General features: G+C 39.6%; 1 protein-coding gene across 13 annotated transcripts in view; it reads right to left on the bottom strand.

Moving 5' to 3' along the window:
• Positions 1-26,694, bottom strand: part of CAMK2B (calcium/calmodulin dependent protein kinase II beta) — a 175,948-nt gene that overhangs the window by 124,817 nt on the left and 24,437 nt on the right. For all 13 annotated transcript variants that reach the window (XM_088139066.1, XM_088139077.1, XM_088139069.1 and 10 more), the window contains exon 2: positions 15,595-15,689. In XM_088139066.1, coding sequence (XP_087995192.1) covers positions 15,595-15,689 — 95 coding nt within the window. The remainder of the gene's footprint in view (positions 1-15,594; positions 15,690-26,694) is intronic.

The following is a 26,694-nucleotide window of genomic DNA, read 5'->3' as shown; positions in this document are numbered from 1 at the left end:
AAGAAACTTCAGGCTCTACTTACATATATGGGGGTACTCTTAACCACATTGCATCACTGTCTCATCCTATCACAGACCTCGCTCTCCTTTGCCATCAAAAGCATATCTGTTGCTGGATTATAGCAGCAGGAGAAGACCACTATCAATTTTCTTTTCCCTTTAATGCTAAGTGTGTGTGTGGGGGGGAGTGGTCTGGTTGCAGTCCGGCAACCCCAGTAGCTATTCAAACATAGCCCTTTCTAAAGTACCAGTTAGCACTGGTATTTCCAAGGCACGGTTCTGTCTTTTCTCTTTCAAATTCAATGCTCTATCAATATTCAGAGAAAGGAAAGTCTCCAGCTTAAAGACTAGATTTTATGCCTGGTTGGAGCCATGGATAATTTTGGTTTCTGCTTCAGACTATTTCTACCCCATCTGAACTGTGAAAAACTCTTTAATTCAGCTAAATGGTGATGTCACACAGCTTGCAGCAGGTAAAAAGATCTGTGAATCTAGAATCAAGCAAATAAAAATACCTTTAAAAGCCCCAAATAAAATCTGAAGTGCTAGTAAAAGAAAAGCTGACTATCAAGTTAAGGTTTTATGACAAAGTGAGGAGTGGAGGGAGAGAGAAATTAAGATATTTTAAAATCTGTCAGCTTTTGGGGAGCAGAAATTCCTAAAGAAAGTCTGACAGTTAAACATAAAAAGTTATGCTGGAGAATATAAAAAAAGAAAAGAATAACGTGAAATGAAAGCAAGGAATTAACAAAGGATTACACAGGGTAAAATTAATTTCTTAGATGATACTTTGTAAAGAACTGAGATTTCAAAACAGATGCTGGGAAATTTTTTTACTTTCAAAGTTTTGAATACAGTATTAAACTTTTTCAGGAAAACAGTATCTATTAATCTATAAAATGCACATTCTATGTTACAACCATCCAATTCTCAAAACAGCTTAAACATTAAAAGAAAAAAGATAACTGAAATTTCTTCTAACCCACCTCTATGTCTGCCTGAGGCAAGCAGGGTTTGGGTGTTTTTTAACCATTTTTGCAAAGTGGCGGATAATTCCCCATATGCGATGACTCAAATTCAATCTATATCAGTTTTTTTCCCCCAAATTTAATAACCTAGAGAGAAGACAGGTCAAAATGATATATCTACAAGAAAGCAACGTAGACCAGAAATCTTCGACTTGTTGTGAATCACATTTACACGGCCTTTGATTCCCAGGTAGTCGTGGTTAACTAAATGTTAAGGCTTTCAAACCTGAGTGCGATAAGCACCCATTCCCAATGAACATAATGTCAACTCGTGAAAATAATTCTCAAAATTATGTGGCTCTTTTCTATAACAAAACTAAAGGGGGGAGTAATAACAGTATGAGTCATACGTCTGTTGTATAGCTAAATCCCATAATTTATTCTAAATTCCTATTTAGATCTGCATAAAATCTCTATTTGTTAGGGTCAATATAAACTTAGAGCAGATGCTTCCTAACTTTGATGTACCCAGCCTCCAATATACTAGTACTGTACTACAACTCCCAGACTTTCCATCCATGTTGAGAAATCTGGGTCTGTTCCGATTATACCTATGAGGTGCAACCAACCCAAAGCTTCTCTCCCTAGTCCTAACCAAGGGAGGGCAGACTCACAGGGAAGATAACGAACCTTTAAAGATCCAGCTCCTAAACCATTCAGGATTTTCAAGGACACCACTAGTATTTTAAATTGCGCAAACTGGAAATCACAGCAGCAGCTGTGATGCTGATGGGGTGTCAGTCCTGTGTGGTAGTCCAGACAAGATGCACACCTAGCTCTAACTTTATTGTAAAGTTACATTAACAGAACCTTTCAAGTCTGAAAGTACATCTCTCCCCCCTTGCCTTTACAGCCCAAGAAACTAGGGAGGGTCCCTTCTGAGACATTTGCCATGCTCCCACTCCTTCTATGGACTTGGCTACCTCTTATCTGACCTCTGCCTAGTCTGTGACTCTTCCTCCTGTCTCCCAACATCATTTCCACATACCATTACATAGGGTCGTATCCCCCTTATCTGAAGCTTCCACTAAAAAACAGACAGGAGCCTCCTGAGCCAATTTTAATTTCTGCTTACTCTTCAAAGGCAGGCCTCGGTAGAATGCATTACAGTAATTCAGATCAAGGTTACCATATGAGAATTGCAAACCTCTGGGCAAAAACTCTCTTTGTTGCCATCTAGTATTCTTCTTGATCTTTGCAACCCAGTTATGGTATCTCTAATCCAGGGAGTCTGCCATTTTGCAAGAGGCTAAACCAAGGCTCTTCTGCATATGTGCTACAATGCCTCTCCAAAAAATGCACATGAATAATAATATGGGGAAATCAAAGCAAACCTCATAGTTCAGATTAATTTGAGTATTATGCTAAGTATTTGCTTGTTTTTATCATGTTTTATTATGTATTATCAACTGGCTGGATGCACACAACACATTAACTCACAAACTACACTTTGTGGCTAGTATGATACGTGAAGAAACTAGTCTCACGTATATTTTAAAAAGTACAATGAAACATAGTTAATGTCTACTTTTAAGCTGCAGGGACATTTGTTCTGAAGCTTTCTCATTTTTAAAAAATATTTTAATCTACTGAAAAGGTATATTACTGTTAAATTTGTTCTACAATTCACCTCTGCCATATTTCAGTTCAACTTCAGCTCAGTTCATCTGCTGATTGCAGGTTGGTATACAGGTTATATTACAAGATTATAACATATATAAAAAGAGGAATGACATCTAAACTTTTAAAAAATAGTTAAAAGGCCATCAATTAAAAAGAGGACTATGAGGACATATTTCCAGTCCAGACCTGTATAAAACATTATTAACTTCTTCACTGTTTGTTCATCCAACATCTTAATGTCATTCAAGTGGGGGGAAATCTGCTTCCTACTTAGCATTAAAATATTTTGAAGCAGAATTTAAAAGGGAAGCAAATTAACAATGTCTTATTTGAGCAGCTAGAGCTTTATACTCCAGTTCTCAACTTTTTCAAAGCAATCTGTATATTAATTTCAGTGGCAATTTCTCCAACTTATTTCAGAGTTCAGAAGGGTGGGAGGTAAAAAAAAAAAAAAAAATCAGAGAACACCTAGAGAAGCAGTGTGAGCCTTTTGGGGGGAGGGGTCAGGCTTGACTCCAGGCTTGACTCCTACACGGACTTGCCTTCTTCTTCTTCCTAGGGGTGAGAGGGAGGAACTAGCCCAAAGCCACCCAGCTGTCTTCCTGCCTAAGGCGGGACTCAAACTCATGGTCTCAAGGTTTCTAGCCTGCTGCCTTAACCACTACACCAAACTAGCTCTCAGTCTGAGCCTAGGTTATATGTATATATCTAGAATTCAGTCCCAAGTACAGTTTCTTTCAGGAAGTATGTACAAGTTTACAGGAAAGGATGGAAAGGTGGAATCTTATGCTACATCACCAACAGCATCACTCCTCTCCACTAAATGAGACAACACAACCACCTCCTGGGTTCTGCAGCTTAGCAAGACAATCAGAATTATCAGCAGATATATCCACAAAGAAAAGGGTGAAGCAAAGTTGTATCTCATCCCAGTACTGTTCAACTTTTATATTAACAAAATATGTCTCAGGTCTGCCCTTAGAAGAAGAATGCCCAGTCTAAATTCCTGTGAACCAACTCTAGGCTTTTGCTCTGTATACTCAAAGCAATCATTAATTCAGGAATGGGGATATTATTAATTCAGGCAAGAGTGTAAATTTATCAGATCAAATACTGGCTCAAGTTGGTATTTGCTCAGGGTCCCTAATACTTTTAACTCTTTGGGATAACTTTCAGATAAGCTTGTCATTGAGCCTGATTTGGTTAAATGTGAGTTTCTGATCCTTATTGTCACTGGAATTTGACAGGATGAAATCTTGTTTTATGCAGCAGGTACCTGTTCAGAGCTGCCAAGGGATCACCATGGGACTCTTGCTCATTCCATTCCTAGAGGACCTAAATGTGGATGTGCACTGCTCAATACCTGTCTAACATTGTTCACATTAATTATAGAAGACTCTGTATCCTATATTGTTTTCATGTCCTATCTTCAGCACTTAACAGTGGGAAACATTGTAGTACTCTCATCCATGACTTGATGTGCCTTGGGGTACAGAAGAAATAGAGTCAGGTATTCTAGCTTTACTGTCTTGTTCACCATAGAGAGCAAACTACAACACACAATAAGTTCTTTAATCTGGCTGAGCATTGCTGTGTCTACTATTAGTCCAATCTGATGTGGCCTCAATGAAGTTACGAAGTTTGATTTTACAGCTATGTTAATGCAGTACAGATGGTTCTCATTTAATAGCCACTCATTCAGCAACTGTTTGAACTTACGACAGCACCAAACAAGTGGTACTCATGGCTAGTCCTCAAACTTATTTATGTTTCAAATTTGTCACCATCCATCTCACTGTGGAGTGACTTATGATGGTTGCAGCGTCCTCATGGTCAACATGATTACGATCCGGGTGCTTGGCTCACAATTATGACATTGCAGCATCCCACAGTCACATGATCGCCATTTGCAACTTTCACTGCTGGCTTCCAACAATCAAAGTCAATGGGGAAGCCAGCAGAAGATTGCAAATGGTGACCATTTGACATTGACTTAATGACAGTACAGGATTTGCTTAACAGTGGCAATCAGAAGTGCCAGAACGGCTGTTGCTAAGTGGCACAGTCACATGACGTCGTGCTTTACAACCGTGTTGCTTAGCAATGGAAATTCCAGTCTCAATTACTGTTGTAAAGTGAGGACCACCTGTAATGTTTCTTTAATGTATACAGTTAGTTAATTTTTTGCATTTTATATTTTGTTGATGCTGCTTCTGATGACTTCTTGGTCATAAGCCATAATAAAGTTTATTATTATTACTACATACTATCACCTAGCATATCACTATCCACTTTTCTGTGCTAGCTGGGACAACAGGACTGTAGTCAGTTCTCATCCCATGGACAGTCAGCATTTGCAACGGAATCAGAAGCAGGAAAAAGGAATAGAGGGATAAAATATTAATTGGACAAAATCATATTGATTTTTCATAAAAACCAAACAGGTGAAAGAGTCCTCCAAATTCAGGGAAAAGTAGCAATTCAAATAATATCTTTCACAGCTGGCTGATGAAGGTGTAATTGTGCGTGGGTGTGTAAAACTGGGTTAGAAACTCCTCCAGACTTTAATATGTGAGACGTGTCTTGAGAAAAATAAACCAAGCATTCAAGTCTTAAGAGAGAAGAGCATCAATATGAAAGTTCTTATTTAAAATCTTGAAAGATACTCATTTCTGTGTTAGGCTTCACGCAGCATAACTAAAAGTCTCAGCTCTTCAGTCACTAACCCCCTTGTTTAAAAATTGGCTTAATCAGCAGAAGCCTTATTAACATAAGACTAGATCAGTTATTTTACTGCAGACAAGAATGAAGCCATATACACACAGCAGACTTGCCTCCTGCAATATAAAGGAGTAAAAAATGATAAAAAGACCATCCTGATGGTCATTGACTGACATAAAGATGGGCTGACTAATGGAGTCAAGGCTGATAATAAGGTCTGTGCTCCAGGTTTTAAATTCTAAGCTTCTTCTTCCTGCCTTTCCAATGCATATTTGGCCTTTCTCTTGATGGTCCTGGGAGCCAGGTGACTCGTTTATTTATTTGTCGGATTTCTATCCTGCCTTTTCTTCAAGAGCTCAAGGTGGCATAGAGAGTGCTCCTTCCTCCCATTTTTCATACAACAATCCCATGATGTAGGCTCTGCTCAGCCTGGAGGACACTGGTTTCTGCCTTACCTTCAGGCCTTAATCACTAAGGCAGTGTTTCCCAACCTTGGGAACTTTAAGATGAGTGGACTTCAACTTCCAGAACTCCCCAGCCAGCCATGCTGACTGGGGAGTTCTGGGAGTTGAAGTCCACTCATCTTAAAGTTCCCAAGGTTGGGAAACACTGCATTAAGGTGAACATGGGAGGTTAGCTCCACCAGAAAAATCCCCTCAACTAGCTTCTTTCTTTGTGCTTCCTGTATGTCTGGGTGCACTTGTGTATTTGTATGTGTACATACACATATATACGATCAGAATCATTTGCTGAAATCAATTTTTCCCAAAATATTTTTGGCTGGACCTTGTTATATATGTGTTGTGTGTTCTTTATGTACGTTTTTTAATTGCCTGAACATTGTATCAGTTTCTTCTCCGTTTTCAAGAGAATCAATAAACTTGCTAATTGGCCTGTAATTACCAGGATGATCCCGCTTGCTGTTTCAAAAGGGTTTGCTAGAACATTGGTTTTCCTTTCAAATGCTTTCAAATTATACCAGGGTTTCCTGCTAAGCTATACCAATGAACTAAGTCAACTTTCTTGAAAAATTTTAAGCCCAAGTTTCAGAATAAGAAAAGAACATCTGGTAAAGACCCATAAAATATTTAAATGGACTGTTTCAGTGCTGGAAATATACCTTAATCGTCAAGGACAATTTAACTTGTGCCCAAGAAATTATTTGGGACAGGTTCAAATGAGGCTTTTACTATGCAATCAACATTCACAGAAGTTTAAAGAAGAGCTGAGGTTTATTTATTTATTAAAAACCTTTCCCGACAGCTTCTCATTAGAGAAAATCCTGGAATGATTTACGATAGCTGTAAGGTTATTTCAGAACAGAATAAAAATAAAAGGGGAAAAAATGTAAAAACAGAATAGAACAAGATCAAAACAACCCATTAAAACAGAACTGTAAAGAGGAGGTAGATGCGGATGAACACTGACATTAAAAGGTGGGTTGTTAAGAAACTCCAGTCCCCATCCATGATGGCACAAAGCAGATGGGAGGCCATTCTACACAGCAGGGATGCCACAGCAGAGAAGACCCACCTCTGTGTCACCATCCAGTGGCAATTTGCAAGTGAGTGCAAGGAGAACAGAAGGGTTCTCGGAGATCATGGATGCTTGGCAGAAAACTATCACTGGAGACATACTTTAATGCAACATGGACCTGGGTTATTTAGGGGGTTGCATCCTAACACCAATGCCTTGAATCTAAATGGCAGCAGCCTGAAAGCCCAGGTAATAATCTAGACACCACATTTTGTAGCATCTGGACCTCTCCCAAGGACAGGTACAGACTGAGTGCATTACAGTAATCCAATCTTGAGATTACCAATAATGAATCACCACAAGCAAGCTATCCCTGTCCAGGAACAGAGCAGGTGATATATTAGCGTCAGCCGGGAGCAGTTTCTCCTGGGCACAAAAATCAACTGAGTTTCCAGGGATAAAGATGGATCTAGGACAATCCCCAGATTGCAAAACCTCCTTTCAGAGAGAAAAGCAACATGGCCAGAAACTCCACACATAATTATCCCGCTTTACTTAGCCTCTCTTTTCCCATGGCTTTTCCTACCATTCTTTCCTAATTCCAGGAAAATGCTCAGCAAATATAAATGAGAGGGAAGGCGGGGGAGGTGGATGACATGTTGGGGATATCCCTCCTTTATTGCTTGCCCAGTCTTGGCAGCTGCAGAGATATTTTGTATTCTGCAAGTTATGTCATTTCCCATCTTCCAAAGGTTCTTTGAGCTTGCACACAGAGATTGTCTCGAACACAGATATATTTATTTCTGGGCAAATCTATAGAGGGTGCGGCTATGAGGTTATATAGGTCGAGATTAAAAAAAGAAAAAGAAAAAAAGAAAATCACCATGCAGGAATCACCCTGAAATCATGCAAGAGCTACCTACTTTCATATTTTTAAAAAGAAGACAGGCAAAACTTGACACAGCTTGCTAATTTCAATTGCGTACTCCCCTATCCCTTTGAAGATCCAGAACTTGGAATCACTCATCAAAAGGGCCTCTTTGAGGGTTGGAAGAAAGAAGGAATGAACCTCTAAGGAGATTCTGCAGCTTTCTAGCCTGGTTGTTAAACTGACTGGGAAATTTAAAGGGCAGGGGAAGAGGACAGTTGGAGAGAAGAATTTGAAATTGATTAGCAAATCACCCAGGCAAATTTCCCAGGGAGCTTTTGAAAATGACAATGTATAAGATGTTGAAGATGATTAGGGAAAAAAAGGACAAATTAAGTGATTGGATTTCCTAGTTAGAATACAACCATTAAAATATAGTAGATTGTACAGTTCAGTGGTAAACAAGTTTACTTGGGCATAAAGCTGTGTGGAAGTTGTTCTAGAAGTAAGTACATACTTCATTTGACAGGGTGTCGCAACGATGCTAAACACTTGCTCAAATGTGTTGGGAGAAGAATATGGCTATGTTTACTGACTGGGCTCAAATCAGTTTATGCCACAAAACACATTATCAAATACCAAAACAGTTAGGTTCACATTTCAGGCTAAGCTGTAAATCCATGTTTCTCAACCTTGGCAACTACTTTAAGATGTGTGGACTTCAACTCCCAGAATTCTCCAGCCAGCACACTGCTGTAAATGACAGAAATCACATTTTGCATCCCACAATAGCAGAATTCAAGCATCACATTAAACTCAGAGCAAACAAATCACTGCTAGATTAATGTGATGCTTGGCTAACCACTGGGATGATATGAGGGGCTGCAAAAGGGAAGGGGACACTCATTGTATGTCTAGAACAACTAGACTTTCAGAAGTGTGGACCCTCTGTTGTAATTCTGCATTTAACTTACAGCAGAAAAAAGATTAGCAGCACCAGGAGCTGTCCGTCTAGAAACCACCATGGACCACAGCAGAGATTTTTAACAGTTGCAATTACTCAACTGAAAGACAAATAGAAGGTCAGTGGGAAGAATCAAAAAACAGACAAATACAGAGCCCTTACGAGGGATGTATTATAAAAGGGTAAATTACAGCTGAAACAAGCAGCAAAAGAAAACAACTACCTTTTATTCGGAAAACCTGCCTTATGGTCAATATATTAAATTGCCTAAATAGCAGTGTGTCCATCCCTTTAATACAGCCAATTAAAATGTCAGAAGCTTGGGATCAATTCCCCAGAACTCTTCATAGTCTCACCGATATCTGTGCTCCCCCCTGCTCATTTTTGCCTATTTGAAAGGCTAAGATGCACATCTGTGAACGTGCTAAAGCAGAATAGAGGCTGCCGTGCTAACATAAGAAGCACGTATGGGAGTACGATGCACAAGGTATCACGGATACCATGGAGATTTATCTTAGGCGAGGACAGATACTACCTCATAGGCACCCACAATACTTTGCAAAAGTACTTTCTACATGAGCTTCACTTGTTATTTTCAAGAGAAGCTGCTTTTCCCCTCATCAGGCTATGCACAATTTAGCTCAATATTATCCATTGTGGGTCTTCAAGGGATCCAAGAGTTTTTCCCTGTGGAGGATGCTCAGGACCCTTTGCATCATACTTACGTAAAACAATTCAAGGCTGAAATGTTCGAAAGCCAAAATATTCTCTCCCAACCTCACTGGAAGTATTCTAACATTGGTCCAAACTTACCAGAAGCGTTCCAACCTGGAAGTGGCTGTTTGAACTATGAAATAAAGGATGGAACAGCCCAAGGTCAAAATAATTCCATGAAGGTCAAGACAGCATAGGAACACTTCTGATGAGGTTGGAACACCTTCCTCTTCTACATTCAGAACAGGATGTTTCAGATTATAACATTTCAACCTCAAAACGCTGTGCAAACTTCTATTTTGCATCCAAAATGTATGCTTTACCTCTTCCTGTAGCTCTTCTCCAAGGCAAAGAAAAGTGCCTGTGTTGCATAAATTTGTGCATTTATATTTCTATGCATACTAAAGGTAAAAATGCACCATATACACACACAAGGACAACATTCACTAAGTCATTTATAAATAATGGTATACTGAGCAAGCTATACTTGCCTGGCATACTCGAAGCCACAATGGCTAGCTCAAATCAGGTTACAGAGAGATACAATGTGTGAACCCAGCCAATCTGTGCAAAAAACTATATTAAAAAAAAAATTAAATAGCTTACAGTGATAGACCAAAAAGTAGATCTATGATTAATACAGAGCTCCTGAAATCATAAGAACGTTCATCCTTCCATTTTGGCCATAGATGTTTCATTAACATTCACCTAAATAGAAACAAGCTTCACAAAACTCTTCAGCTTCTTTTCATTCTTTGTAAATTTGGGAGAAGCTCAGGTTATTAGTTCATCCCACTACCATTACTGCTTTCTTAAAAGCTATTCACTAATCTATACTGAGTAAATCCAGAAGCTCACAAGGATAAAAATGAGGGTAATTTTTTAAAAAAAGCAAATTTATAGGTGAAGTTATCAAAAATCATGATCTTCCTCATCAGCCTCTTTTCAACTAGCCAACCTAACTTTAAAAAGATGTACACCTAATAATTTCCAAACTCCCACTTTTTTCTTAGTAAGCTTATTCCGTAGGCATTTGACACTTAAAAAAAAAAAATTATCATTTTCATCCTGCTTTCTTTCCAAAGCAGTTTATAGGATTAAAAAACAGAAAGACAATTAAAACACAAGCAAAATGCAGTTATAATAAGAAACCAGTTAGCATCTTAAGGAGATAAAACCAAGTCTCAACTGGCAGGTTAAAAGCGACACACACCAAATGGTGAGAGAGTTTAACAAAATGAATTGAAATACATGTACGCAATGAGACAAGAGGGTGTGCTATGTATCAGAAAAATATAGGGGAGCCCTACCAGGTTCAAAGCCAGTATTGTCTAGCATTCTCTTCCTAGGGAAGCCACCTAGATGTCAATGAAAAGCCTGTATTCCATATTTGTTTATTTAAGCCCAGACTGAAATGTTCCTGTTATGAGATTACATATTTATATTTGCAAGTAGCATTTTTCTCAGTCTTTGTGGCTATTGCAATTCACAGTAGCCCCAAGAAATGCTCTTAAAATGCACTATTTGGGGGGGGGGGTAGTAGAGAGGTTGTTATTATGCACATTATATTTGAACTTAGCCAAAAACCTGACCAGTTTATTAGAACTTCTTGTTTTTCCAATATCATTATTCAAATCAATCTTTCTCTCTCTTTCTCCTTCTCCCCACCCCCTGGCAATCCAAAAGGGCAACTTGGAATTTTGTAAGAAATATGGAACATTCTTTCTAGCTTCTATGCTGTTTTCTGGCTTCAACTGAAAAAGTGCAAGAAGTTTCAGTAGCTCTGCAAAGCAAGGAAATCCTACACCTCATTTATTCATTTTATTCTTAAAGACAGACACACCAAGCTCATCCCATATTCCGTGTGTACAACAGAGTCATGTATCTATTTCTTCTCTGGCCCAATTCCCCATCCTCATACATAGCTACAAAAATATTTGAGGCCCACAAGATCAAATGTAGGGATCCTGCCAGCAATATGGATGCTAAACATAGATTAGGAATTCAGAATCTACCGAGTTCTTGCTAACTGAATTGTGCTATTTTTTTTTTAAGTGGATGTAATTATTTTATTCCACTTTTCCAGACAGAAAACCATCCTTAATGCAGCTCACAGAAGGAACATAGAAAAGCTATTAAAAATACAAAACATTTTAATTCCAAACATTTTCTTTCAGCTCGAGCTTGGTTGTGCCTCACTGGAGGGCCAAATGAGACTCCGCTGGCTGGAACATCGGCTGAAACAAGCGTTTGAGTCCCCAGCTCTGCTCACCAGGGCTGGTAATTCTCCTCCCTGATTTGGCTCACTGCAGACTCTCAGCCCACACTTTACTCATGCTGGGCTTAGAGAGAAAACATAGCCAAAGTTAACAACGTATTTTTTTTAATTTAAATTTAAAAATGGTGGGGGCTATAAAACATTATTTCACCACCATAAGGCCCTTACCAGAATTCCTTATGTTATCTATATACAATATTTTGGGGAATATCTGCAATAAAATATTGTACAAGACCCTCTCAGTCCCACTGAAAAGCACTGATGTTGGATGAGATTGGTCTCCTTATTCTCCAAGGTGACGGAGGGGAGATTTCACAACATCCCTTAACAACAACACCTCTGCATATGTTCAGATCCAGAGCGTGAGTCAGTCACACATGTTCTTTCAAGCTGCCTCCTGTACCGTATGTGGCACCTAGTGTTAATCCTCCAGATTATCAGCAGATATTCCAATCATAAATTGTGATTTTCCTATCAAGTGACCAGTTTAGATAAATTGCTAGGAAAGTTCCAAAATTCTGAGCTGAAGCAATCACAATCAGATGATCTCACATAGGTTTAAGAAGCCCAGCAGGCCCTTTTCTACTCTTTATTCCTTTTCCTGCTCCCCCACTTGCTCCTATCATCATTGTCATCGTCATCTTTTTCCTCCCCTTTGCTTTTTTGATTCATTGTTCAACTTACCACTATTCCCTTTATCTGATTTATCTAATTTCTCACCGGTCTTTTGGTCCATGGCTTTTAATTAACTACAATTCCAAACAGTTCAAACCCAGATAAGCAATTTACAGCTAAGTTTAATGGGGTACCCTACAGCTCCCTAACTGGATTCTAACACAGGTCTGCAGCAAGGTGAGAAGAAAAGTGGAATATGGATGTTGGTCTGAACAAGGATGGCTATGGCTGGGTTCAGATGTGGTAATTAGTCACATATAAAGATTTGCTGGACAATCCATAGTGCCTGCTTTGCACATAGCACTGAGGCACAAAAAATAACTTAAATCTAACAATGGCTGTGTTTGTTCTGGGCAAAATCAAAATCACCTTATAGCTTAGCATGGTGTGTAAAGCCACTGCTTTTCTTCTTTCTTAAGTATATCCATTTACAGGCACTATGGAAATATTTGTATAGAGCTGTATTTCTGTCAGTCTGGTCTTATGCAATCTGTGGAGCATCTGCATTTAATAAATTCTGATACTAATTCCCATAGGAAGAATGAAATATTTCCTGATCCTAAACAGGCCCTCATGGATGTAAATACACAGCAAATTTAACTGTCAACTCCCACATTTCTACTTTAACTTAAGTGTCTTAGCTTAAGTACTTGCTTCTAATACTTTACCTATCAGCTTTTTACAGCTATGTCTGGCGAAAAATACCTTTTCATAACTACTACTTACAAGCACTTGTATACCACTCTCCATGGCCTCACATAGAGTTAATCCACTAATAATCATGAGCTCCTTTTAAACTCTTCAGTATTGCCACTAATCAGCTTCTCTGTAAACGTCAATATCTCAACCTCAGCCTCTCCCTTGCATCTAAACTTTAGTAATCCAATTAGTAAGTTAGTTACCCTGCCTAGGCTGCGCCTGGAATTTATCTTTAAGCCATCATTGTCAAAAAGCAAGGCACGTTTCCCTCTGGGATCATACATTATGGCTTGAAAATAAATTATGGGAGATGCCAGCTATTCATGTGGAAATGGACACAGAGATACTGCTGCCTTCACAGCCTGGAAAAGGGATGCTGAACCAGGCAGAACTTTAGATCTAATCTATCAAACCCTTCTACCCTGAACAGAGGCATCTGAGTGTGATCTCTTCCTTTGTAGAAGGAACTCCAACTTTTCCTGTGGATTTGACCATAGAATCATAGAGTTGAAAGGGACATAAGAAGTCATCAAGTCCAATCCCCCAAACACTGCAGGAGTCATTGTACCATCCCTGATAGATGACTGTCCTGCCTCTTTTTGAAAGCCTCCAGTGAAGGGGAAGAAACCACTCCATGCGGTAATCTATTCCACTGATTGTCAGCACTTACTGTTAAGATGTTCTTCCTAATGTCTAATCTGTATCTACATCATACTTGATACTTAACTCAAATTAAGGGTATTGTTCTCTGAGTATGTGCAAAATCATATTCTGATAGGAAGACATTCATTTGAGCACAATGTGTTTCTACAGATCAGAATTCCTTACATGAATGTCCTCCTATTGAAAGACAAAACATTCTCCATACTGTGCAAAATATTTCATGTTTAAAACCTCCAGGAAAGGTGTCTACAAACTCCCGAAGCATCCTGTTGCAACGCTGAACAGTCAAAGCATTTGGTAATTGTTCCTGAGGTACAACCAACAACTACTTCTTTGCAGTTTAAACACAGTGTTTCTTGATCTGTCTTCTGAAACATCCCTAAATGATGATGCCCCTTCTTCTACATGACAGCCCTTCAGATCTTTGAAGATACCCATTACACCTCCCTGCAGTCTTCTCTTCATCAGGCTGAATATGCCCAAGATCTCCAACCATTCTTCACATGGTTTTCATTCTAGGAAATTCTTATCATTTTGAGAGTCCTACCCTGGACACAATCCCAATTTGTCAATGTCTTCCTAAAATACAGGGCATATATGCGGATGCAATATTCTGTGTGTAATCTAACCAACTCAGAATAGAGAGGAGCAATAACTTCCCTTGATTTTGGCACTACACTTCGGTTGTTGCAGCCTGGGATTGTGTCTGCTCTTTTGCCAGCCACATGTTGGCTGTTGGCTCACGTTCAACTTATGATCCACCAAGACAGCCAGGTATTTTCACATGTACTACCACTCAGTATAACGCCCCCCATCCTAAACTCATGCCTCTGATTTTTCCTTCCCAAAAAGACTAAGTTTGTGCCAGCTGAAACTCTTCTTGCTGGTTTCTGCCCAATGTTGCAGCTTGCCAAGGTCCTTTTAATCTTTAGTGTCTTCTAATGTGTTTGCTATTCTCCCATTTTCCTAAAAAGCAAGTGAACACCTTGTGAACAATCAACTTGCAACCCAATCCTATTCAGTTACTGGAAAAAAGTCCTTCTAAGCAGACCAATGAAATGCACAGAGTTGCAGCAATACACTCCGAGCTATCATGAGAGGTACAGCAAAGCAGATGCTCTGAATGCAGAATTCAGTCACCACCTCTATATTTCCAGGTGGGACTAGAATAGATTATTATGTGAAATTCTGAAGATCTAGTGTGACTTGCTTCCTGCCACAAAAGGAGTAAAAGTGATGTGTGAACCAAATACTAGGTAAATGAACTCTCTCTCATGGCCGCTTAAGAGATTCCTAAAATTAGTACTTCATGGCTTAATGATTCTCCTCTTCACCTACTGCCCGGTTCTACTATCACAAGGCCCAGGTCAATCGCTCACAATACCATTTCTTCAGCAAACTCAATTTCCTTCATTTTGCCTTCATTATTCCCATAGACATTCCTTTCCACACATAAATTTCCACTGCCAACTTGTTCGTTCCAGTCTATAAAATATAAATATCCAGTCCCTTTGAGCTTGTCATAAATTTCAAGACTCCAAGGGCGAAAGTGGTGGTTGGGAAATGGCAAAATCCTTTCCATAGTAACAGAAAGAAAGAAAGTAGTTTTGAAAATAACATGCAGAAAGAACTCTTTATTCTTCAAGAGCCTTTCCATTTGCTCCAGTTGATAAGCAGTAATTTCTGCACTTGTTATCTCAGGCAGCTTTGTGTTGTTTGCAAGAACGGCCAACCTATTTTCTCATCATTCCACATGTTGAGTTTGTCTCTTTAAACCCCGCAGCAGCTGCAGGGACCAAAACAACAGGACAGAAGCAGAGAATTCTCCTGGAGCAGAAATATTGAAAGCAGAGCCACGTTGCACAAAGAAGAAAACCAACCCTACCTCTTGCTGAGAGCTTCTTGGTGTTGATAATCTTTGCTGCGTATTCATGTCCAGTGCAAAGTTTGACACAGCGTCGCACAACTGAAAAAGCCCCCCTAAAGAAGGCAAGGAGAAAAGAGAGATTAATGGCTGCCTTGTGGGAGAATTTCATTGACATACTCGCTGCAAAATTCCTAATTCATCTTTTTTTTTAGAAAAAGGTATGGCTTTGTGCCCATTTGATTAGTGTGTTGATATTTAAACTATTTTTATCCTACTGTCTGGTTAACACTTTACAAATACCTATAGTCCATGCTCACACCCTAATAGATGTGACAGACAAGGAGAAGGTGATGGGGAAGGAAGAGAAAAGAACAAACTCAGTCACCAGCACTTAAGCTTACAATTCAGATTGCAACCAGCTGGAATCAAAGGGATTCATGATTTCCCAATGTACCTTTCCATATATAAGTATGACCCTTTATTCAGATTAGCAGAATCTCCACCAACAGAATCTCTCTCTGAACTAAGTTTTGTTGTATTAGCCTCACCCATCTCTGAACTGCCTCGAGATCTGTTAAATGATTCCACAGCTCCTAAGTGGAATATAGCCATTTGTACCTGGCATTCATAAACCCAACCCTACAGATGATTTCTCCCAATGGCTCCCAGTAGATATGAACTGAGGAACAAGATGGCAGCCTGGGCACTCAACAAGACAAAGGCCATAGAGAGAAGCCCTCAGCCCCCACTTTCTGGGTTTGGTTGTCTAAGGTAGACTAGAACCATAGTAATGCATGTTCCCTCTCCCTCAGCCCTATTCCAACAGAATATCACAGTTCATGTTACTGGAAACCAGAAAGAGACAGAAGGCAAATGCCAGGGTTCCACTTCTCTCTCCCATACTCTGACAGAAGACATCCACCAAGGCAGTCATGCCGGGCATTAAGATAGCAATTTTTAACAGCCAGAAAGTACATAGAATGAAAGGACGGGTGATTCATCCTCCTGGTACAGGATGAAATGAAGGTATCACATGGCATGAAAGGTGTTTGCTTAGCTACATCCATCTCGCTCTGCCAAAACCATGGTTTTGATGCAGAAATATGAACTTTCGGCTTGTGAAACAATGCAAGAGGCTGTACTTACACAAAATTCTGAACCATAAACTAGCCAAGCAAATGTTAGCAAATTATGTCGTAAAAAAAACAGACTGCACTGTTAGTTTATGGTTTAGCGCACTGTGCAACCCACCAAAACACGGTTAATGTTTTGTGTGAACAAAAGCAGGGAGTCATTACTCCAGGCGCTTATTCACCAAACTAGATTGATAATGGGCTCATATATCATGCTAAATCAAGGTTTGTTTTAATTGTGGTTTACCAAACAAGACATACTGGCTTTGTTCAGACCAAAACTACAGGTAGAACCACAACAGCTAGATTTATACAACAACTTAAACTAAAATGAAACAAAGCACGTTTTGATTTCATGTGCTGTGTGAACAGATCAAAATGTTGGGAGTGCATAAATCTTTGGTCTGACCTGGCAGAACTCATCTGATATGCTTAATGTGTTAGGCAGCTTCTACTTTTAGATCTGAAAAGTATTTATTAATGTTGAATCATCAAGAAACCTTCAAAGCTCAAAAGGAATTTAACATAGGTCTTCCCAGTCAAACAGTTTATCCTCTAGACTAAGCTGGTTTTTATCTGGAAACTCTTCCAATACACTCTTTTACATTTGGCTTTTGCACTAAAAAATACATTTATTTTTCTCACAACTGAGAGGCTTTAAAAATAGGCCACATAAACATCTCTCAGGGATTGTTAAACTAATTAATCCTGTTCTATTGTGGGACAATGAGCTTTTGGAAATATCATTCTATAACCTTTTCTGATTCTCAGAGTGGTATACAATGTTAGCCAGTGACCTCACATGCTCTCCTGTCAACAACTCCTAACAGCTGTCTCTTCCTCCTGCCACAATTCCAACCAGTAGGAAAACTGTAGGATTAGAGCAATGTTGATGTCACGTTTAAGGCCAAAAGTACAAGGCTCTTTGTTCTTCACTAGCTGCCTTTTAGAGAAACTGATAATTGTTTGGTGGATAAGAGAGGATCCAGGATACTGTTTTAATGGTGGCCAAGTGGATTCTGATGGGAGGTATGCCAAGCCTATAAAGGCAATACCGATCCTGCACAGTTCCTGCTCTTTTTTACCAGAGTGATATCTGGGAATTGATTTGATCTCCATTCAGCAGCCACGCTTAAAGCAGACCCACTGAAATGAATGAGACTGAAGTTAGACATGACAGATATTAGTTCCAGTGATTTCACTGAGTCGATCCAACCCATATTTTATCTACAGTCTGTTTTTAAAAATGATGTTGCAAATCAGTTGGAATTATTATTAACAATGTTTGAATTTTTATGTAGGGCGGTTCACATATGTAAAAGATAGCAATTATGGTCCCTGTCAAGGGTGGTTCCATCTAGCCATCCCATTTACTAGTCACTGATAAGCACACAAAGAGTTTGTTTCAATTCGTAACACAGAGATTCCATAAACAAACCCCCAATCGATGTGCAACAGAGCTGCTGATAACATAGCTCAGGTATAAAAATAGAACAGAGTATCATCTTAACTTTTTTATTTTCTGTGTTGTTTTGGTTTAGAATACAGGTAGTCGCCGGTTTAAGAACGAGTTCCATTCCCAAGGTCTGTCCTTAAGTCGAATATGTATGTAAGCCGGAACAGTATTATTGTGTAATACTGTGTAAGTAGTAATTCTGTAATGAACTCGATCCACTGTGTATTTAACTCAAATTTTGCTACAATAGGCTCTGTTCTTAACTATGGATTGCCTGTAACCCTGGCATTCTTAACCGGGGACTACTATAGTTGAGATCTGGAGAGTCCCAATGCTATTCTTATCAAGAGAGGATTTGGGTGCTTCTCATCCTACAGTGCATAGGACAGAAAATATTACAAAATGTATTTTATTTATTTATATAGCTACCTATCTCACATAGGTGACTCTGGGTGGCTTAGATTAAAAGCAAATAAAATATATAACATAAAATAAAAACACAGGGCAGCTGGGTTTCATCAAATAACCATCCACAAAGCCAAGAGGTGGGCTCTATCACATTTATGGGGCCCCGGGCCTGGGCACAGAACCAATTTTTAGGGCTTTGTAAAAGGCCAGCAGGATCAGAGCTAACCTAATCTCAGGTGGAATGATGTCCCACAGGAATCGGTGCTATGGCAGAAAAGGCCCTCTTCCTATTAGCAACACAAATATGATACTTAATACATTAAAGCAAGGTACTCAAGAGATGCATAAAAAATCAGTAGGCACCTCATGAATTTCAGCAGAAATTTTGAAAGGAAAGTGCAGTGCCCGTCCTGTTTGTGAATAACTACAAGATCACTCACAGCACACGCTGCTAGATGTCTTGGGATAACCTTAACAACTGACCAGATCTGTAACAGCAAAAGCAGTCTGCAAAGTAACATAGTCCAAAGTTGTTTAAGGCCCTATATATCAAAATCAGAATCTTGAATATGGCTCACCAGTTAATAATAAAGCAAAAGCAAAAAGCAAAAGCAAAAGCTAAAAAAAAAAAATCCTTAAGGGAAAAAAAGCAAAGTATTTTGATCAATATTTAATTCCTCAAAGGATGCTAGCCTGCAAACACATTTTCACTGGGAATAGCTTCACTGGATTCTTGGCTTACTCCTGAGTAGATATGTATTATTATTATTATTATTATTATTATTATTATTATTATTAATTTATTTAATTTATCCCCGCCCATCTCCCCACAATGGGGGACTCTGGGCGACTTACAACATACTAAAAAACATAAATACAGTTAAAAGTTATGAAACCAAACATTAAAAGATAAAAAAGCTAAGAAATCCAAGAGGCCGCTGGGGCCACAGCATACCACTAAGGGGCCAGCCAACCCCAATTCTGATTCCTTCCCTCCCTGCCCCAGGCCAGATGGCAGAGCCATGTCTTTAAGTCCCTCCGAAAGGCCTGGAGTGAGGGGGCCTGTCTCACCTCCGGGGGCAAGATGTTCCAAAGGGCGGGGGCCACAGCAGAGAAGGCCCGCCGTCTGGACCCCGCTAATCAGAATTCTTTTACCGCGGGGATCCGAAGCATGGGATCTCTGCGAGATCGGGTGGGACGGGTAGAGATCGTGGGGGTGAGGCGGTCCTTCAGGTAGCCTGGCCCCATGCCATGTAGGGCTTTAAAGGTGATAACCAACACCTTGAATTGGACCCGGAAGCAAACTGGTACCCAGTGCAGCTCACGGAGCAGAGGTGTTATATGGGTCCTTCTTCGGGCCTCAAAAATCGCCCGTGCGGCCCCATTCTGGACCAGCTGTAGCTTCCGGATATTCTTCAAGGGTAGCCCCATGTAGAGCGAGTTGCATTAGTCTATCTGGGAGATAACAAGGGCATGAGTGACCGTTCGCAAGGCATCCCGATCCAGGAAAGGGCGTAACTGGTGCACAACCCGAAGCTGTGCAAAAGCCCTCCTGGCCACGGCTGCCACCTGCTCTTCGAGCAGGAGTCGTGAGTCCAGGAGGTATAGCACCAGTGATGTATAGCATCAAGTATGAATATACAAATGGTCTTAAATCAAATGCAACCGAATAGGATTATATCAGCTTTTGCCCCACAGGCACCCACCAAATATGATGGGACTAAAACTCCCAGATTTCTCAAGCAGCAGACTCGTGGGTTATGCTGGCTAGCAATCCTGAGAGTTGCATTTCTAGCACATTCGGAGAGTTCCTGGTTGGGAAAGGTTACATTACATTTAGATGACAATGACTGGAATCATACATTAAGCCAAAGTATGCTTATTGCATAAATCACAGCTCGCTAAGTTCACACGACATAAGCCAAGAATCATAATTAACAAATCATTATGGCTAGATTTAGGATATGTTCCAAGCCCAAGCCAAATAGGTGTTTTGGCTTAGGGCATGAATGAGACCAGCCCGTGCTTTCTTTAATAATTTTGCCAAATTTGCTGTAGAACCATGGAAACAACATGTGGCTGATGAAAGCATTAGCTCACAACCAGCTAGTTTAATTTAACTGGGTTCATAGCTTCACACATTTAGTCATGGGTCCTCCTTACACCTCCTCATGAACACCCATGGTTCGAGGTTTGAAAAGGACAGGAATTGTTATCCAACTTTATGGAAAGAATCATACGCCTGCATGCTGCAAAGTAGGAAGCTCACTAGGGATTAAGAAACCTGAATTCTCTGCTTAATCCGAGAAAGAGAGGATAGTTTCATGGCTGTAAAAATGCTCTCATGCAATCTGAAAGACACCCGTCTAATAAATCCTACATAATTCTGTGCTTCCATTAATCTTGTATGACCAATTCTATTTATTTACTGAACTGCAGAATACAATTCATCTTTAATTGTTTTCCAAGAAAGAAGCTGGAGAAACTGGCCTTGTTCGTTATTAAGTGAGTCTGGGTGTGGGGCAATTGTGTGTCATTTCTGTGACAATGCAATTTGCGTGAAACTGCAGGCTGTTTTTTGCAATGTATGCCGATTTGCAATTAATTTTGTGATGGAGGAACTTGCGTGCTTACATTCTTTGTCTTTCCTTTCTTCAAGTTATATAAATGCCTAACTGACCATCTTTCTCTGAATTAGAATAGAATTACAGCAGCAATTGCTTGGTGCGCTGCCCCCAGTAATGGATTTAGATCTAAATCCATTTTCACTGCTAAGAAAACTCTTATTTGTATTAATAATCTTAACTGACCCAATAAGACAGTCAGGGTGTTTCCAATAATCTACAAAGAACTGGCCACAGGATCTTCAACGGATCTGTTGTGAGCCACTCTGAGTGGCACTAGTAGGATGGGATCTAAAGTTCTAAATAAATGAATGAATAATTACATCAGACAAACCTAATTATAGGTTTTTCCAACCTAATTACAGGTGAACTTTCTGTCCTCTCTGGATCTTGGAAGACACAAAGGTCATCAAGTATAAAGAAAGAATCAGGACAAAGAAAGTTTAATTCCATCACGTGTAAACAAAATTGATGTAAACAAATTAATAAATAAATGGATGAAAATATACAATACATCTTACATGTATTGATTCAAAAGGCACTCCCATTTTAGTCAAAGAGATTTACTTTCTTGGAATTGTGTGCACAGGGTTGCAGCCAGACTTGGTATAGAGAAAGAGAAGAGAAAAAAGAGCTTAACATTATTTTATTGATTATAATAAAATTCCATGTTCATATTGCTACATGACTGCTATAGCTTTGTACAGCAAACATATAACATATACACATACGCTCAGCTAGGCTTTAAAGAAAACTTCTCTACAAACAAATCAAAAAAGGCATCTAGGTTTGAAAATGAAGTCAAAACATCCAATAAATACATAAATATCCCAAGTTAGAAGAGACCACAAATGTCAAATGATCTGACTCATGTCTAAGTGTCAGTCCCACAGAGTTACGCCAGCTGACGAGGGATATTTTGTTTTGTGGGAAAATGCTCAAGGTGATCCAGGATCCTTTCAGGCCTTTCAATAGCACAAAGTCCCAATCAGGAAGACCAAAGTTCCTACCACAATATTATTTCTGCTTCAACTGATATCACTGAAGTTGACCCCTCCACCCCACCCACATAGATCCCTCCAAGTCACTTCACAAGGCTCTACACAAATGGCCACAGCTGGTGGGATGAACCAACATGGCAGGGAAACCTTCTGGGCAGATGGAGCAACTCAGCATTGAGTGACTGCTCGATGGCACCAAAGACCAACCTTATCACTCATCACTATTAATAGTGCTTTTCAACATCTGCATCTATGACTTTTTGATTATGCAGGCGTGTTATCAAAAACTGAAGGAGAAAAACTTGTCTGATCCATTTTCTTCATAAATGGAAGTTTCTGCTCCAATTGGAACATCAGAGTGGTGAATTTGACTGTACTGACTGTCTAGGTATTTGTGCACTAATCAGAATACACGTGTGACTGTTGAAAATCGCCCACCCTACTAGCAAAGATTGGTGACATAGCCAAAATTGAACAGGATCATCTCTTTTTCCCACCTCCTTCATTTCTCTTTCCGATCCAGCAGCCTGTTTGGGGTGGCGCAGATAACTTTTGCCGAAGATTTGAACTGACTGCTTGCAGGCAACTTTAAAATTAGATTCCACGCTGCATGAAATAGGCTGGGGCTCAGCACTATGTCACCCACCAAATACCCTAGAGGGGCGCCTTTAATAAAACATAATGGCACCCAAATGTTGAAATCTTGCAGGTTTCTCATGAGAGGTTAACTTTTTCTTTTCTTGACTGTTGACAGATGAATTAGGCTAAACATCTAATTGTGTGGTGCTCTTCCTAACACTAGCTGGACTCACTCACGTATCTAAATCCCATACAAGATGAGTCCCACTCTTCAAAATGCAAAACACTGGCTGTTGGATACTCACCCAACCTAGCGACTGAAATAAGTCACTCCCTATATGAAAAACGAACCACCACAAGTTTATACATGTAGTACTAAGTTTTGCAATCTCTCAAACTAATCAATGCAATAGTAGCAAAGAAGCTACTTATCACCCCTGAAGGCTAATCTGATATAAAACTGAAATATGTCCTCTTGAGCCTTTCAACCATCTCCATAAACCTTAAACCCTCAATGAGCAGAGATTATGGGAATTGTGGCAAGAGGTTGCTGGGTTACTTACTAATATTTTAAATCTGAAAATGTAGCAATTACTTAGCAGAGGAAAAAGTCATCTTGAATTCTGGGAGTCCAGCACATCTGGAGGACACCAAATCTGGGAAGGCTGTTCCAGGACAACAGGATATAATCCCAAATTAAGGCTGCAGTGCTATACACCCTTCAATACTAGATGAGCCATGAAGCTTTGGAAGAAACCATACCTCAGTAACTGCATTATATAAAAAAAAGGTTGTATGTTCAATATCTGGCTTTTCTAAACAACATGATCAGATAGCAGATAATGAGAAATTTTTTTTTTTTCCTTGAGACTCTGAGAAAAAAACAGGAATCAGAGCAAGCAAGAGCAGGCTAATTGGACAAAACATCCTGGCCTAGTTTAAGGTAGTTTCCTTGGCAATGATCTGCAGCCCTCACCTGAAATCCTAGCTCCAAAGTAAACCACCCAAATATCTCAAACTAACTACCTTTGGTCACCAGATAAGTCACTCACAGAGATGCAACAATCTGTATCCATTTCCTCACTGAATACCAATGAATGTTCTAATTTTTATCTTCTTTTTCCCCCAATGTGTGTGTTTCTTCTTCTCACCACATATTTTAATTCAGATTAGAAAAATAAGTTAGAATAGCATAATTAACATTATTCCAAAGGGAAATGAAATGATTAATACATGAAACCAACCACGCTTCAGGTTTTGGAACTATTGAAAATCAAAAGATTCAATTTATTTCAATGTTTAAAACTGTTCCTTAAAATAGCAAAGAGGGGATGCCATGTGCTTTCTGGAAAACACAGTTAAGGACCATGGAGAGGGGGAGTTAGCATACTACATATTACAATATAAAGTCGACATGTTCAATAAAACTGAGCTACAGAAGATTCCATATTTATTTATTTATATACCACATTTATAAAGCTGCCCATCTCACACAAAGCGACTCTGGGCAGTGTACAACAATTAATAAGATAACAAGTCAATAAAAACAGCATATAAAAGATAAAAAGTTACTATTAAAATAAAAACATCACAAATTTTAAAATATTTAGGTTTTAAAATATACAAACCCCCACAGAGAGAGCAGAATATCAATTCCAGTGGAGCCATCTAAGGATGTCTCTGGTTCCCAAAGATCCCAAGGCCTGATGACACAACCAGGTCTTGAGGGACTTCCTAAATGACAGCAGAGAAGGGGCGAGGCTCACTTCAGGGGGGAGGAGGAGACATCCTTCTTGTTCCACAAGGAGGGAGCCATGGCAGAGAAGGCCTACCTCCTGGGACCCATCAAATGCAAGTCCCTGGCCAATGGAATGCGTAGCCTATTGCCTGAAAAATGTTGCTGTGGAATTCTGCCAAGCAAAAAGCAGCAGCAAGAACCCACCTCTTAGAACATGCATGGAGAACGTCAGGTCTGTGGGGTGATCCAGCCCTCCAGGTCGACCCTTCTGATCTGTGGGGCTTCACATCCATCTCTCCCACTACACTTTGAGGCTAAGTTGATACTTGCAGGAATACCTTTAAGGAGCAGTTTCTTTTTCATCTGATCCATTGGTTTGAAAGCCTTCTCCCCTCCCCTTTCTTGCCCAATCCATTTTTTCTTAGTGAACCTGAGCATTGGAGGGAAGAGGAAGCTTCTTTGCAAGCCACCAAAATCACATTTGTCTTTACCACTCATAGCAACTACATTTCTAAAGCTCTATTCAATTGGATATAAATCTCTGACCTTTTAAAAAGGCCAACTTTTTCATTTTAATTTGAAAAGGTTCAAAATGAAGTTATCTGTCACTTTCACCAACTCCTTTTGTTCTACAGACTAATAATAATTTTATAATCGTAGGAGGAGGTTGAGGAGGGGTACCAACAATATTAGAAATTCTGCTTCACGAATTCTGGGGGCCAAACTACTTCCAAAGAAATTTAAACGATCCATTATTCAGCAATTACTGGATTTAGGAAGATGCTTATATCAAATAGAGCAATCTAGCTCAGTGTTGTTTACTCTGTATTGGCTGCTCTGCAGCACTGCAAGGAAAAAAATTATTTCCAGATTTGATTTGAGAGACTGATCCTTGGGTTTTCTGCATGCAAAGCATATATTCAGGGATATTATTTTTAAGTTCTCTTAAACCATGGGTGCTGCTTCTTTGCTGAATAAGCCACAAAGAAGTAAATTCGTCCACTGCACTAACTATGGATCACAGCTTACAATTGCACAGCATATGCCACTGTCTTCTAAATCACAATTGGTTGATTTCTCATCATTCTAAGTTATAATCCATGGCTTGGAAGCCACAACTGCTGGTTCATCCATCATGTGTCAGAACAATACCATCCCATTTTGCTTTGTGTGATATACAACGCTAATCACTGGCCTGGGTTCAACACTGTGTTAAACTATAATGTGCTTTATTTGGTTTGGGCATAAAGGATTGTATCAGTTATCTGCGTGTTCATATGCGTTAACTATAATTTGTTGAATTAGCCATAGTGCCTGGCTAAGACATAAGGCCAAGGCAAGCCATTGTTTACAAACCACAATAGCTGGCATCACACTTCAAACTAAGCCAGAACTAAAGCAGTCAGCTTCATGTGCTTATCCTATTATTTTCCTGATAATTATGTAATTCTTCCTTCGGCAGCTTTATGCATATATCTTGAGTCGATTTCTCTTCTACTCACAAAAGACATCCTTGAAGTTGCTGACTGGGCTTAAAACCATCAATTTCCACTTTGCTGGTTGAACTTAGAACAAATAATCTAAGTGGGAAGAAGAGTAAGAATACATGAGATCATCCACATACTCAGTTTCCCAATTAATGGAGGAACTAGTATATGAAGCCTCTTGCTCAAAGTGGGTGAACTTTGGGCAGTCAAGGACTGGATGTAACAATCTGGGGGAGTGGAAGACTGCAAAATGGTCAAGGCCACATTACCCTGGTGGGAAAGAGTAGATTATTTGGATGAATTTGAAGATGGGGGCCTCTGTTTTTTAAATGCAATTTTATAAGGAGTAAAATAGGAAGCACTTGTCCCCCATTACAGGAACATTCACACTGACATCAAACAAAGTCTAATCGGATCTGATGTGGATGAGTTTCTGTTACTGCAACTTTGAATCACTGTAACTCTAACCCGAAGCACCAACTGATTCATAGCAAAGCGCATAAGGAGTCACTCTAAAAATGCTTCCCATCTGGTGATCTGCCCTTATGCCTTCGAGCACATGGTGATCCTTGTTCTAGAGTTTCACCCGCCACCTGCACCCTCTAGTTCTTCCAGATTTCAGTTTGTAGTGTACAGTAATCCAGTTTCATTTTAGAATGAGTTCACAAGGTCTCAGCAGTGTATCTCAACCT

This window comes from Python bivittatus, unplaced genomic scaffold, assembly GCF_059951505.1.
Source record: "Python bivittatus isolate LINGU-HERP-01145 unplaced genomic scaffold, Pbiv_v1 ctg000320_np1212, whole genome shotgun sequence".
Classification (NCBI taxonomy): domain Eukaryota; kingdom Metazoa; phylum Chordata; class Lepidosauria; order Squamata; family Pythonidae; genus Python; species Python bivittatus.
Note: the sequence above shows the minus strand (reverse complement) of the source record. Positions and strands in the feature narration are given on the sequence as shown.